This window comes from Thunnus maccoyii, chromosome 7 (assembly GCF_910596095.1).
Source record: "Thunnus maccoyii chromosome 7, fThuMac1.1, whole genome shotgun sequence".
Lineage (NCBI taxonomy): Eukaryota > Metazoa > Chordata > Actinopteri > Scombriformes > Scombridae > Thunnus > Thunnus maccoyii.
In genome coordinates this window covers 26,600,063-26,615,523 of record NC_056539.1, presented here as the reverse complement: position 1 = coordinate 26,615,523, position 15,461 = coordinate 26,600,063, and the positions used below count along the sequence as shown (strand labels likewise).

The following is a 15,461-nucleotide window of genomic DNA, read 5'->3' as shown; positions in this document are numbered from 1 at the left end:
TATAATAGGATTGTTTTAATTTATAAACACTTCCTCTAATAACGTAATTTACATATAGAAAGGCATTACTGCAATTATAGCATGAATCATTTTATGTATTGCATACATCTTTGGGAGTGGTAGCTCATTGGCCATCATCCTGACAAAGAATCAGCCCCTGTTTAATTATTCCAGCTTTCTATTCTCCAAAGGGTAAAAAAAAAATACCATAATTAACTCTACGAGCCAGTTTTAAAGCCAGTTTTGTGTAGCATTACAAACTATGGACATGCAGCATTAAACAATGGCAGAGATGTGTTCAAGTTCTACTGTAAATGGTCTGTTAATGTCAATAATAATGTGACCGAGACAACTGTGTTTTTTTTTTTGAGCTCGTCCAGCAGTGGTTGAAAGGGTGAAGAAAATGGTTTAGTATGCATGGTATGAACTAGTGTCTTCGAGGTTTGTCCAACCACATCTAAAGGCAAAAATGTTCATACTTGTTTTGAATGGCCACAATAGAATAAGGGACAAAAAGCCTCCTTCTGACTGCATCACACTGCCTCTCTAACCTCACTGTAAGAGCTCAGTGTCTTTTGTGTCTTTGTAGTCTCCACACAAAAAATTGTATAAATTCAATTAAAACAGCTGATAGATGTGATGTGCATCCCACCTTTCTTTTTGTCTCCAGTTGAGCACAATGTGTTTTTTTTCCTTCTGCATTTATTTTACACACAGTCTCCGTACGCATAGACTGCAGTCACTACACCGTCATATGAGTTGGATTTTTTTTTTTTTAATCAAAAAATGTTTGTTATAGCCTCTGTTATGACATGTTATGTGAAATACTAACACATCTTTTCACCTGCTGGACTTTCTCTCTAAATAACTGAGGTGAAAAAGTGTGATAGCAGAAAATAAAAATAATCCTGTCACGCTTCATGGTTTTGCAGCAGAATGATGGGCAGTTCCCAGTGATCCAGCTGGTTGGTATGCTGAGGGGCATCGCATCTGGAATGAGGTACACACACACACACACACACACACACTCACACTCACACTCACACACCTGCTACAGGAAGTCATTTTATCACAGAGATGAAGAAGAAACTTTTTCCAGATATTTCAATGATTGTTATGTGAAATTAGATTCCTCCTTAACAATAGCGATTCCATCATGGTGAGGTTTCATGTGAAGATTTTAGATACTGTCTGGTCGTGTGCTTTACTCAGACATCAGCGGCTTAAGATATGCTGCCTCGACATCCTGCGAACTCTGCTTCACACACACACACACAAACACACACACACACACACATGCACACACACACAAACAAACAAACAAACTCTGAGACATACTGTATAGTAATCCAAGGTATTTATTCAAGTTAACATTACCACAACTTGTCGGCTTGGCAGCTTGAGACACTGCTCACACACACACACACACACACACACACACACACACAAATACACACTAGATCTTTATTGTAGGTGGCTTGCTGTGATAACACACAAACATGTAATACATGTACACAAACATTAAATCCCACTCCTATTTTGTCGAAGGTAGCTGGCAGTGATAACACACATACAGTGGAAATGTGCGCACACACACTAAATCCCATTACCTTTTTTATAGTAGCCTAGGTAGCTGGCAATAGATAACACACACACATTCACATCGTAAATCCTGTTGATGTTACAGGTACCTGGCGGAGATGAGTTATGTTCACAGAGACCTGGCAGCTCGGAACATCCTGGTTAACAGTAATTTGGTGTGTAAGGTGTCTGACTTCGGCTTATCACGATATCTGGAGGAGGACACCTCTGACCCGACCTACACCAGCTCACTGGTGAGGACACACACACACCAACACACACACACACACACACACACACAGGACATTCAAGGGCAAATCAAGGTACACTCAGGAGGACGTGCTAATACATCATTCACAACAAGGCCTAAAGATGGCCTGCTTGTTGCCATGGTGATTTTAATAAACAAGAGGCTGGATTGTTCTATCACATGTGATGATCACTCTTGACAGCTTTGCCAACTGGAGATCCGTTGACTATTAATTATAATAAATATAAAGTGTGTCTTGAGGATGGCGCCACAGTATTTTAGCACAAGTAGCACTAGTATTTTTTAGGATGCAAGTAACATTAATGTTCATATACAGCTGACAGTGCAGACACATTGGAAGCAATCAAATTGCACAACATTGTCTCCTCCACTGTGGGTCAAAGCTCACAAGCTAGCGAGAGGCTTGCTTGTTAGCAAACATTGTGTCAGGGCTGCCAACTCTCATGCATTGAGCTTTAGACTCACACGACTGACATGGATCTCACCACACACAGGCCTTTTCACACCGCGGCATCTGTGTCAGCAGTCGTCTAGGTAAATTAGGCTGTAGTATTCTAAATCGAAGAATACTAGATTTCCTTGACGAACGCTCCATCTCGAGTAAAAATCAAATTGGCTTCCTCCCAAAACACCGTGCCACTGACCCTTCACACTTTAATAAACAAACATGTACACCAAACAAAAAATGGTAAGATATTCACCTGTTTTTATTGATTTCAAGAAAGCTTTTGACTCTATCTGGCATGAAGGGCTCTATTACAGACTTCTACATCGTGGTATAGAGACAAATCAGAGTATTTGGAAAGTAGGTGTGCTGTTAAAATGGGAGATAAACAATCTGAATTCTTCACCCAGAGAAGAAGAGTTCATCAGGGTTGCAATTAAAGTCCAACTTAATTTAATGTGTACATAAATGAACTTGCTGTTCAGCCGGATCAGTGTGCTGCTCCTGGCCTTTCCATCTTAGATTGAGAGGTAAAGTTCCTGTTTTATGCTGATGACCTTGTTTTACTGTCTCCTACTGAACAAGGACTGCAGCAACAGCTGGACATAGTAGAAAAGTACTGTCAGAACTTGGCCCTGGCAGTAAATATGAAGAAAACTAATGTAATGATTTTTCAAAAACGCCCCAGATGTCAGGAGGACAAATACCAGTTTACCATAAATAATCATATTAAACATAGTATGAGTTATACCTCGGTAGAACCATAACAGCATCAGGGAGTTTCAACATGCCAGTGAATTTTATTTTATGACAAAAAAATGCCCCCTTGCAATTTTTTAACACAAACAGTGTGACGTGATCTGTTGAAATGTAATTGGAGAGATAGCTACTGAGTGAATTACTCTGTTCCTACATATAATCCATAACATTACTGTCAACTGGGGATTCATTTCAATATGGATACTATACCCTTTCATCCTTCTCTAAACATAAACCATTTATCAGCACTAAGTGTAATATCTAGAGTGTATATCAAAAATTCTACCCAATAAACACAAATTAGCTCACAAAGTCTTATGCAAAAGGTGTTGGAGAGAGGTTGAGCAGGTCAATTGACCACGAATAGACACTGACAGAAGACTGAAGCTGCTGCTGTGTAGACATTATCAAGTAAAGTCTATTTTTATATATATAGCCCAATATAACAAATCACAAATTTGCCACCGTGGGCTTTACAATCCGTGCAGCATACGGTATCCTCTATCCTTCGAACCTTGATTCGAATAATGAAAAACTCCTCTAAAGAAACCTCAGGAAGAGCAACAGAGCAGGGATCCCTCTTCCAGGATGTCATGACATGCAATAGATGTTTGTAAGGAACAGACCAAGATAGCAAAATGACAATATGAAAAACAGGATGACTAAATTTTGATCACAGCATTGTGTTCAGCTGATTGTAATTCAGTCATTCATCATTAGTTTTAGAGGCATTTTGTGACTGTTAATCTTATTAAGCTAAATATATCTATTGATTTATTAATGTGTAATAGACTTCACTTGTTTATTTAAAAATGAAAAGAGAATGAAGTTCTGCCAAACCAACATGTGGTGGTGTGTCCTTGTGTGTCCTGGACTCCAAAATCAGCAGTCAGATAAACAAAGTTTTTGTTTACTGACTATTTTGTCTCCATCAGAGAAGACGAGAGCAAACAAGTGTGAGTGGATGTGTGTGTGTGTGTGTGTGTACAGATGCATGTTATCCATCTCACTACACTACCAAACACCTGCTCTGTCTTCACTTCCACACCAGAGATAAAACATTTAGGAAAAAATCAGGCACAGGTAGCATCTTCTTTAAAAACAGTTTACCATCTCTCTCTCACTAAAAGAAAAGTACGTGATCATACAACGGCACAGATACAGTTCTCATTTTTGTGTCCTGTAAAGACTGCGATGACCACGTTATTATTCAGTCGTCAGCATTATTTTTATGATGCACTATGACAGATACGTCGGCCTCTGTTTAGTAATCTGGCACGACTGTGTGAGCGTGACTGTGAGTCAAACTATCAGCTATAAAGAAGTAAATCTTTCTTCCTTCCTTTCAGTGCCTCCCATCGTTTATCTACATCTTTCTTCTTCACTTTTCTCTTTCTTTTTTTTCTAGGGTGGTAAAATCCCAGTGCGGTGGACGGCTCCGGAGGCGATTGCCTACAGGAAGTTCACGTCAGCTTCAGATGTTTGGAGTTATGGGATCGTCACCTGGGAGGTGATGTCATACGGAGAGAGGCCTTACTGGGACATGAGCAATCAAGACGTAAGTCACTGCGTGCTTGTGTGAAAAAGAGAGAAGAGAGAAACAAAGAGACTCTGACTGATGTCTTGTTCTCTCACTGATGTCTGTAACTAATTTTTAGTGTAAGTTTGCATGTTTTTTTTTTTTTTTAGATGCACATTGTCTTTTTTGGTGTGTGTGTGTGCGTGTATGTGTGTGTCTGAATGGGGGTGTGCTTGTTTGTTTCCTTTGCAGTCTGTCACAGCAGGGTCTCTGCATGTCTAGGAAAACACACGGAAAATGAGGACATCAGTTTAAGTGTCACAGAAATGTTTGTTCTCCTAAAAAAAAAAAAAAAAAAGAGGAAAAAAAAAGCATCAGAATTCTTTTTTTTCCAGCTGATGTTTTCTTCTGGGAATATTGTATTGTCTTGACAACTTTATTCCAATTATTTTCACAGTATGATCAATTTGTTGCAGTGTTTCGATACCTATTATTTTCTTTGTGCTGGCGTCACATTGTTGTTAAATGGTTTGAGTATCCTTGTGTTTTTTAAGATCTGCAATTTTTTAAACACAAGAACTGCATAATTCTCTGGTGTTCTAAAAAAAAAAAAAAAAAAAATCCACTCTTCAGGCTGAGTATTCAATTTTAGTGTTTTAACCTAAAGGGAATCACGTACAATACATGAAAAAGGAGGTTCCACAAGATCGGATTGCTGAAATTTTAATTTTAGGTTTCTATTCTGAAAAGAAATGTGATACACAGATTATAGTCAGTTTTGGCACTAAAACCCACTTCAAAGCACTGAGGCTCTGAATTCTTGCTTTCGGAAGCTATATATCTAATGGCTTTGACACAGAGGACCGTGGGGATTTTTACAAGCCTCCAGTTTGTCTTGAGTTTAAACTTTAAAATAAATCTGCCAAAACACTGCTGACTGGCTTCAGCTGTGTTTATTACCTGGAAAATATGCTTCATTTAATCTCTTTTAGGAAATATTTGGAGCTGTTTTGCCTTATTTCCTCCAGTAAAACCACACTTTACAGATCACAGCCCGACTCCGGCAATGTTTAACCTGCTTTAAGACCTCATTAACCTGGAATATCCGTGAAGTTTCCTGTATCTGGTTAGCTGTACTGCAGATTAGGAGTTAATCAGTGTTGGTGATATCCAGAAATCATTTCCAAATGTAACACACAAACACATTTTCAACTAATAAACAGTCCCTCCAGGAAATGGCGATCTGGTGAATGCAACAATTAATGCAAATTCAAACCGATTTCCGTAGTATTTGCGATTTCTCTGCATTAAAGGTGCTACAAGGAAGATTTTGACATCAGTATATCATAAATTTAATGTCCACACCTTGCGATGAGAGTGAAAAAGAGTCGCGACAAGTCCATCGATATCCTCTATTTTATATTGATATTGTGTGCAAAACCGGAAGTGACAGGGTTCATGGGAAATGTGGTCTTTTCATGAGTTAAAAGAAAACGTTTTTTTTTCCTCGACTTGCAATTTCTGACAATTTAACTGTGAAAAAAATCAAATACTGCTGCAAAGTCAAGCATTTTTTATCACTTCACAAAAAGACTGCAAAGTGTTGGTGGGACTGAATAAGACTAAATATTGCCTCAATTTTGTCTGCAGAGAACCTTTAACCTGTCTAGCATCGATATCAACTTAAGCAGCTCTTTCCCCTTATTTCACACTTTCCCTTCCGTCTCCTACCTCCCTGCCACCGTCTCTCCTCACCTCCTCCCTTGCAGACTCACCCCTTATCCCCTTATGGTTGCTCCCGAGTAAAAGAAGCAGCCTATTCAACAGTAATGACAGAGAGTCAGTATAATGACAGAGACAGTTTTATAATGGCAAAGACAGTGTATAATGATGGGGAAAGTGTGTGTTCCCACTATAGCTAACGAGGGTCTGGTGGGGCATTAACTATGCATGAACCTCACACCCTAAACTCACATATGCTACACACAGCTGAACCACACACGTGCAAGCAGACATGTATAAAGGCACACATACAGTACACACACATCCAGCTCTTTCTCTCTCTCTCTCTCTCTCACACACACACACACACACACACACAATTTCAAAGAACACGGAACGGTGAAATTGTCAGTGGAGCCACCACAGGTGCTGTGTTCGACATGAATTAATCATGAAAGAGACCTGTGATGTTTCACTACACTCGCTGCTATTTTGATTGACAGTGGTGCTTAGGAGAGAATTTATGCGGCACAAAGCCTGAGAAGTGTGTCGGGGTCAAGTAGAGTTCACTCAGTGAGCAGGCAAATCCCCAGCACTGCATTTACAGTACTGGCAGCACCACATTCCCTCAGCTTACCGTTAGACAGGCTTACAAATACAATGACACGGGCTTGTTACTTTGAATTGACAGAATTTGGTGAAAAAATGTGTCAAAGTATTATTTCAAGGAATTTCGTGGCACTTGTGTTTTCTTAAAGGAACACTCCATCATTCAAATTTGAACAAAAGGGTGGCACCAATGGTTTAATGGCACAAACAGTCAAAGTTTGGCAGAGCAGGTGGAGTTAAATCAAGGTTTACCAGGTCAATGATCAAAGCAAGGAGAGGTAGACAAGTCCAACAGAGAACAAGCAGGAAGGCAAATGTCCAAAAACAGGTAGAGGTCAAAAACTAAAGCAGCCAGACAAGACAAAAGGCTGGAACGCTTTGGCAGGAAGGCACAATAGTAAATTTGGCAGAGTACTGACTAAAACTACAAGGCTTTTTTTACTAGGGGAGCTAATGAGGGGATGAGGAGCAGGTGTGCAGGTTGATGTGGAGGTCAGGTGATTGGGAACTGCAGGAACTCATTGGGGCCAACTGTGGCAAAATAAAGTTAGTTACTGGCAGACCAAAACGTAGAAAAAGATGCAAAAATAAAATTAAAAAAAAGGATTTTTATGAGTCTGTCTTAAAACAATAATCAGCTCCAAATTAACATCAAAACAGGTTTTTTTGGCTGTAACCATTCCTGTTTATACCAACTATTAGAGGATCCCTGCCAAATGTGCTTACAATGTAAGTGATGAGGGACAAAATCCAAAGTCCTAGATTTGAGCAAAAGTCTGAAGATAATATGAAGCTTAAGCCATCTGAGTTGTTTTAGTAAAAAAAATTCTGTCTTTGTGTCTTGACAGGCAATGTTCTCCATAACAAGAAGTAATAAAAAGACAGTTTTAGGATTATTGTTTTTGGACAGACTAGTACAAACAGAATATACAATACAATAATGACAAAACTGTGGCACCCAGCAGGAATGAAGTAAAGATAAATTACTTATTACTTATCAATCATTTTTTGGCTTATTCGTCTGGAAAAAAAATGAATTTAAACATATATGGATGATTTGAATAGTACTTTGGCAAGGACTATAATTTTCCCAATTAAATATGTGAATATAGCCAAAAGAGATACTGATTGGTGAGAATAAGTGAAAGGTGACAAGAAAGAAGAGTCACAAATGTTTATACGATGTGCGCAAATATATCTGCAAGACAGAAATTATCTGGAGGCACCTCTTTCCAAGCCATCAGGGCATGCCACAATGTGAGTTTTAAACATTACAACCATCATAATTAGAGTTGATGAGACATTAAAAATTATTTTCCCATTCCCGGTGCAGAAGGCAGAATAATTATCAGATAATGATCACTGAACCTCATATTTTCATAATCATTTTCTGTCCTTTCTTTGGATATTTGTTTAAGGTGGCATGGCAGCTAGTTTCACTTTCAGTCAAAGAACTTTTGAATTTTGTGATGTTCATTATAATTACATTCTGCACCCAAAGGTATGCAGGCATATTTAACACAACCTCTTTGCAATGCAAAATTCCTGCCTAAAGGTTTTTACAGAAACCTCGAATGATCTTTATCATCCTCACTACCTGCACTGGCATAATGAAATCAAGAGCTCCTCTGTGTAAAACTACCTGCCTCCACATCAGAGACTGCAGCAAGCGTCACTGCTGCTCAGCGATGAATACCTTGATATACTGTGTGATTGCACACCGTGCCAAGATGAAGTTCTTAAATGGAAATGAAAGTTTCTGTGGTTTTAAATAAAGCTGAACGAGGCAAGATTATTCCGTAAAAATACACCTGTCTTATCAGCCAAAATCAAAAAGGAGTTGCAATAGAGAAGAGTATTGTTTCCCTACAGACCTTTTGCCATCAGAAACACTACAGAAAGTGACAAATAAAAAACTTGAGAGCAGAATACAAACTATCCCTGAACAGCAGTGAGAAATCTGGACTCAACTTTGGATCATTTTGCCTCTTTCATCTCTTTGATATCCCGAGCATCATAGAGCAGCACCACACTGTGAGCAATTTATTGATGTCATATCACAAGATTAAATTTCACTCAAAATATTTTCTCCCATCTCTCATTTATATCAATATTAAAAACACACAGAAAAAGACTCTTCCAAGTTCTTATCATGCATTCCTGCTTTAATTGTAGTGCCGTCACAAATATATATCAAAAACAAGCAGTTTCAATTATTTATATATCAAAATCCTCATCTTTTCTTTTACAGTAAATAATTTAAGTATTTTCGTCATCCTGCACATTGGGGCATATACATTTTATCCAATCAAATATGATTTGTCGCAACCAGCTAAACCCTCCCATAATATAAAATTGCACCTGACCTTTTTATCTTGTGGGTCACGGTAGCTTGCAGAGTCATGGGTCAGAAGTCCACCTCCTGTCTGTGTACAAACCTCTCTTACACAGTCAGCCATCTGTCACTCGAACAGTGAAAAGATGGTCCGACGGTGCTTTGAAGGACTGTTTTGATTCAACTATGTGGGAAGATTTTTGTCATGCTCATGGGGAGGACATTGCATTGAACTATATCAACTTCTGTGTGGAAAACGCCATAACTACCAGGACTGTGCTGTGTTCCAACAACAAACCCCGGATTACTCTTTAATAAAGGCTCCCCTCAAGGAAAAAAAAAGAGGGCCTTTAGGTCAGGAAATAAGGAGGAGCTGAAGAATGTGCAGAGAGAGCTGAGGAGGAAGATCCAGGAGGGGAAAAACAGTTACAGCAGGAAGATGAAGGATCAGTTACAGCGGAAAAACGTCAGTGGAGTCTGGAGGGGCCTTAAAACCATCTCTGGTTACAAGGAACCCAACTCCCAGCCTGTGGGGAACTGAAAGTGGGTGAATGATTTGAACTTATTCTTCAGTAGATTTGATCATCTACCCCTCCCCCCTACCAGTCCTCCCTGCTGCATCCCCCATCATTTGCACCCCCCTTCCCGCAACATTCAGCTCACAGCCACCCTGCACATCCACAGCATTTCCTGTCCAGTACCTTACCCTCCCTCCGCCCCCCACCCACAACCTCCAGCACACAGCGCCCCTTCCCAATCTGTCCCTCACAACAAACCAGGTGAGGAAAGGACTCAGGAGGATCAAAGCGAGAAAGCCTGCGGGTCCAGATGGCATCAGCAAATCATCAAGCTTCTCAAGTCCTGTGCAGACCAGCTGTGCGGGAAACTGTAGTTGAACATATTTTCAACTTCAGTCTGAGGCTACCTCCTACATAGATCCCTCTTTCACCTGGAAAAGCCTGGGAGCACTGTGAGAATCATGTTTTTTGATTTCTCCAGTGCCTTCAATACCATACAGCCCACATTTCTGAAGGACAAGTTGGAGCACACAGGGGTGGACTGCCATCTTGCAGCATGGATACTGGGCTACCTCACCAACCTCACCAACCAACCACAGTATGTGAGCATACGGGACTGTGAGTCCGACATGGTTGACTGCAGCACGGGGGCCCCGCAGTTCTGGCTCCCTTCTTCACCATCACTGCAGACGTCACGCACAACTCTTGTGGCCTTTGTGGATTGGTGCCACCAGATTTATGCAGGGAAAATTAAAGAGCTGGTGGTGGACTTCCGCAGGTGCAAACACTCTTCTACTGTGCTAGCAATTATCCAGGAAATGGACATTGAGAATGGACATTGTTGAACTCTTACAAGTACCTGGGTGTTCACCTGAATAATAAACTGGACTGGACTGACAACACAAATGCACTGTATAAGACAGGACAGAGCAGACTCAGGTCTTTTGGAGTACAGGGGCAGTCCTGAGGACCTTTTTTGACTTTTTTGACATCTTCTATAGAGTGGTCTGCTGGGCCAGCAGCGTCTCGACTGCTGACAGGAAGAGATTTAACAGACTGGCTAAGAAGGCCAGCTCTGTCCTGGGATGCCCCCATTGATCTAGTGGAGGTGGTGGGAGAGGGGAGAATGATGGTTAAACTATCATTCCTGATGGAGAACATGTCCCACCCCAGGCAAGACACTCTGACAGCACTGGGCAGCTCCTTCAGTGACAGGCTGCTTCACCCACGGTGTGTGAAGGAGAGATACCGCCTTCCTTCCTGCTGCTGTCAGACTTTACAATCAACACTGCTCCCAGTAGACCACACACACCAAAACTGACAGTTCACTCATGTGCAATATCAATATTTCCTAGTGTGAACTCAACCCTTATGTCTGTCTATTTATTATATTTTGCTTTTTTACTGTTATTTATTATATCTTGCTTTTTTTACTGATCCTTCTTGTTATTGTGCTATCCACTTTGCTGCTGTAACACAGCAAATTTCCCCGCCGTGGGATTAACAAAGGATTATCTTATGTGTGTTTGGTGTCTGTTGGCAAAAACCTTTACATTTTTACACTGTTTACATTTCAAAAATCCTCAATCCTCCGCCTGCTGATTTAACAACATGGGTGATGGGGGTGTGGGTGGATGTGAATGGTCTACAAAGGGAATAACAGTGTTGTATACAGTCCCAAACTGCTGTGGGACTGTATACATAAGAGACTCCATGTTTAAGACAGCAACTTTCAGGCAACTAATACCCAGAATTGTTTGGTCAAATCCCTTTTGAAACTGTACCAGCCGAGATATTCTAAACATCATATCTCCAAAGCTAAATGGGCTCTGTCTGCCATTTCACAGCATCTTTAAAAGAGTACTCCACCAATTCTGCATTGCACTCCTAAAACATTGTTAGATTCACGATGGACAGTTTATTTAAAAAAATCAATACAGCAGAACCAGAAATATTTTCTGTTTTATTCCATGAAATCTTGTTCCTTGTCAAAATTACATTACTGTCTACATTATCTACAAAGCCACTTGACTTGATTCATTCAACTGAACGTTATGCTAGTTGCCTCAAACGGAGATGAGCAGCAGGCTACAGAAGTCTAGTAAACTTACTTCTTTCTAACTAATGCTGCAACAATATGTCCATTAATCGATTAGTCGATCGTCAGAAAATTAGTCAACAACTATTTTGATAATCTAATAATCATTTTACAGTCCCCCCAGGAAATTGCGATCTCAATAATTAATGCAAATTACAGAAATCTTGAAATCTGAGCTTACAATTTTGCTAAATTACAGTAACTCTTCTGTATGAAATGGCTAAATCAACAGACCGCTTGAGATTTGGACCAATTGTTGCATTTCGTGTTGTAGTAACTTACATCATCACACCGCGCATTCAGTAAGGATTCAGGAGTGCATTCAGGTGGAAGATGGACAAATCTCATCTGCCAACGAAAATTACTGCCGTAAACAAAGACAATTCCCAAATGTTCCCAAATGAGGTTTGCTTTCAGTTAGTCAGAAGACTACAAGTTGATGCATTGTTCAGACAGCAAAGATAATCTACCTCAAACATAAAAATGGAAATTCATTTAATAAAGGCTTATAAATGGAACTCAAGTACAGTATTTTCTTTTTTATATAACTTTGAGCCATTGTTCTCATTTTTAAATTTAAAAATTTGCACTGAAATATAGTAGTTTCTGTGATATGCAGTATGCTTTTTATCGAAGGAAGTTATTACATGTGTCTCTTCCTTGATAGTACTTTTTAAAAAATCACATTATTTTCCTTTGCTTGCAATTTTTCTAAAACCTGCAAGTCTACCACAAAAACAGCACATAAAACATTGCAAATTGTATCACAATTTTTGAGAAAAGCTGCTACAAAATCAAACATTTTTGGCTACAATAATCACAGAAAACTCTGTGAAATCCTGGAGGGACTGCTTTTAGTCATTTTTAACCAAAATTTGCTAGTTGCAGCCTCTCACATGTGATAATTTTATGCTTTTTGTGTCATACATGATAGTAAATGGAATATCTTTGGGTTTTTGATACAACTTTTTTCATGTATACAGTAGTACTCCCTAGGACCTGTAAACAGACCTTGATGTGTAAAATCAGTTGAGTTCCCCTTCAAAGGTGCTCTGGAGGAAATAACCCTGATGATATCATCATTGTTGCATTATGGGAAATGTAGGATCCAGTGTTTTTGGAGCTTGACCAATACTAGGGACTAAAAATCAGAATATCCTGGCCTCAATTGCTTTGATTACAACCATACATTTTTTGTAATCTGTCTCTTGTGAGTCCCCTAACTTTATGAAACACTAAATGGTTGGAATACACCTTTGATATAATAATATTGTAGTATTAAGAGGAATACAATATAGTAGACAAATGATTGTTCAGTTTCAGCATTTGCCTCATACCCCCTAATTCCCTCCCTTTTTTTCCTCCTTCCCTCCTTCACCATGTCCCAGGTGATAAATGCCATTGAGCAGGACTTCAGGCTGCCGGCTCCCATGGACTGTCCAGTAGTGCTGCACCAGTTAATGCTGGACTGCTGGCAGAAAGACAGGAACGCACGGCCAAAGTTCCCCGATATTGTCAGCATGTTGGACAAAATGATACGCAACCCTGCATCTCTGAAAGCCGGCACCAACAATGTCGCCCCCGGGTGAGGAGAGATACATCATAAGCACATACACAAACACATTCTTTCTGTCTCAGCCTTCTATTTCAGTGACAGTTTTCTCCCTGTTGTATCTGCTTTCTGCAGTCCTTCCCATCACCCCTTGTTAGATCGTGGAGCTCCAGACCTGAGCAGGGTGAGCTCTGTGGAAGACTGGCTGGTTGCGCTGAAGATGACCCAGTATCGAGACTCCTTCCTGGGCTCGGGTTTCACCTCCTTGCCGCTCGTCACGCAAATCACTGCCGAGTACGTGTACCCATTTAGCTGCCTCTCTCTCTTTTTCTCTGTCTGCCTCTCCCTGCCTGCCTGCGTCTCACACAGCTCACCTGCCAAGTCTGTATCTTGTTAGTTGGAGATCTGGCAGGGCAGCTGGTTGGCTGACTGCCGGTCCATGTGTAGGCCTGTCTGTCTTTCTGAACAATCGCGCTGGCTTACTTACTTCCATCCTTTTTTCCCTCTCTTTATCATGGTATAAAATGCTATGAGCACCATTACTGAACATCAATATATCACTGTCAAATAAAGTGCAATAAAATGTAATCACTGTGAACAAATTGAACCATTTTTTAAATGATTAGTAGCCTCGGTCCTGCAAGTGGTATTGGCAGCGGTGGTGTTTCTTAAAGACAATATTTCCCACTTTCTCTTTTTCACTTTTCTGTAGAAATTGTTGGAAGTGATTTTTTTCCATTTCACTCCATCCACCATCTGTCTTTCTTCTGGAAGTTTCAGCTTTGTTTACTTGCTAGTGAATGTACTGCATGTATGCGTTTTGTTGTTAACTATTTTAAGAATGGGCAGATTGCTCCTTTTCTTGCTCAAACAAGCCTGGAAAGGAAGAAAACATGCATCACTCCTCCTGCTTGAGAGCTGCAATATCAGGCCTTAAAAGGTCCAACACCTTCAGTCAGTAAATGATTCACAAGAAGCTACTGCTATTACCTTTGACCGTGGCGCCAGCCTCAGACCTGGAGTTGGTCCCAGTACGCTGCACTTTAGCTGTCCACTCTACCCTAAGTTAGGATGGGTCAAACATACAGGATGAATTTCCCCACAGGGATTAATTAAGTTTAACAAAGTACCCATGTGGAGACAGCAGAAAGGTCCAGACAGAGAGGGGTACGTGACCCAATGAACTTTATTTAAGGCCATTTTCATGGGTGAGGCACCGCTGTTCAGGGGATAAAATGGATGGTAAATCTACATGAACTGTATTTTTTGCAACTTTTTTTCATGTTGTGTTGTGTTTGCTAACTTATTTACCCATATTAGATCCTATAAAAAGTCATCTGTCCATATTGTCCATATAAAGAACATGTATGACTTGAGCTATACAGTATGGGTAAGCAAATTGTCCCAGGTGCCATATCAGATTTAATAAAAACCCAAATACAACAGATATTGTCTTCAAAACATGACGCAAATCCCAAGAGGATGGAAAAAGACCACAACACCAGACTTAACGAGCTGGAAAGGCACGATTCAACAAGTACAACTTAAGGAGAAGCTGTCTCAAAAAATAAGAAATAAGAGGTGCACATTTAAAAAAAAGATTGATTCTGGGTGACATAGAATTATATTATGCATAAATAAAAAGGTATCAGCTTGTTTCTTCAAGTAGTCAGTTGATCTTGACTTTATCTTCTGTGCCTAGCTACTTCCTGTTGTTCTGTTAGTATTTTTTCTTGTTAGGATTACCTCTATATCATGACTTGTTGAAACTGAAATAACGTGCCTGCAAAGCGTATGTTTTCTTTTTTGACAGTAAATTGAAAGATGTAAGACTTTTTTTATTATCTCTGTGGAAATTATTAGTTAAACATAGGCTACTACGTGGTCATTATTTAATCAAATCACTCAGTATTGGCACCTTTTTAAATCCCAATTCAAGCACTGCTCATGTAACAATGATTTATTGGTGTTAAAATCTTACACATAGCACCTTTAATAGCATCCATGTGGATATGAGATTTTTCCGACGATGATGCATCCTCATATCTGTTT

The 15,461-nt window shown here is 39.9% G+C and overlaps 1 protein-coding gene across 3 annotated transcripts in view; it reads left to right on the top strand.

Annotated features, from left to right (window-relative positions):
- LOC121900258 (ephrin type-B receptor 1-like) overlaps positions 1-15,461 on the top strand; it is a 106,476-nt gene that overhangs the window by 80,210 nt on the left and 10,805 nt on the right. For all 3 annotated transcript variants that reach the window (XM_042416427.1, XM_042416426.1, XM_042416425.1), the window contains exons 15-19: positions 933-1,000; positions 1,688-1,835; positions 4,465-4,614; positions 13,246-13,442; positions 13,545-13,703. In XM_042416427.1, the coding sequence (XP_042272361.1) occupies positions 933-1,000; positions 1,688-1,835; positions 4,465-4,614; positions 13,246-13,442; positions 13,545-13,703 (722 nt within the window). The remainder of the gene's footprint in view (positions 1-932; positions 1,001-1,687; positions 1,836-4,464; positions 4,615-13,245; positions 13,443-13,544; positions 13,704-15,461) is intronic.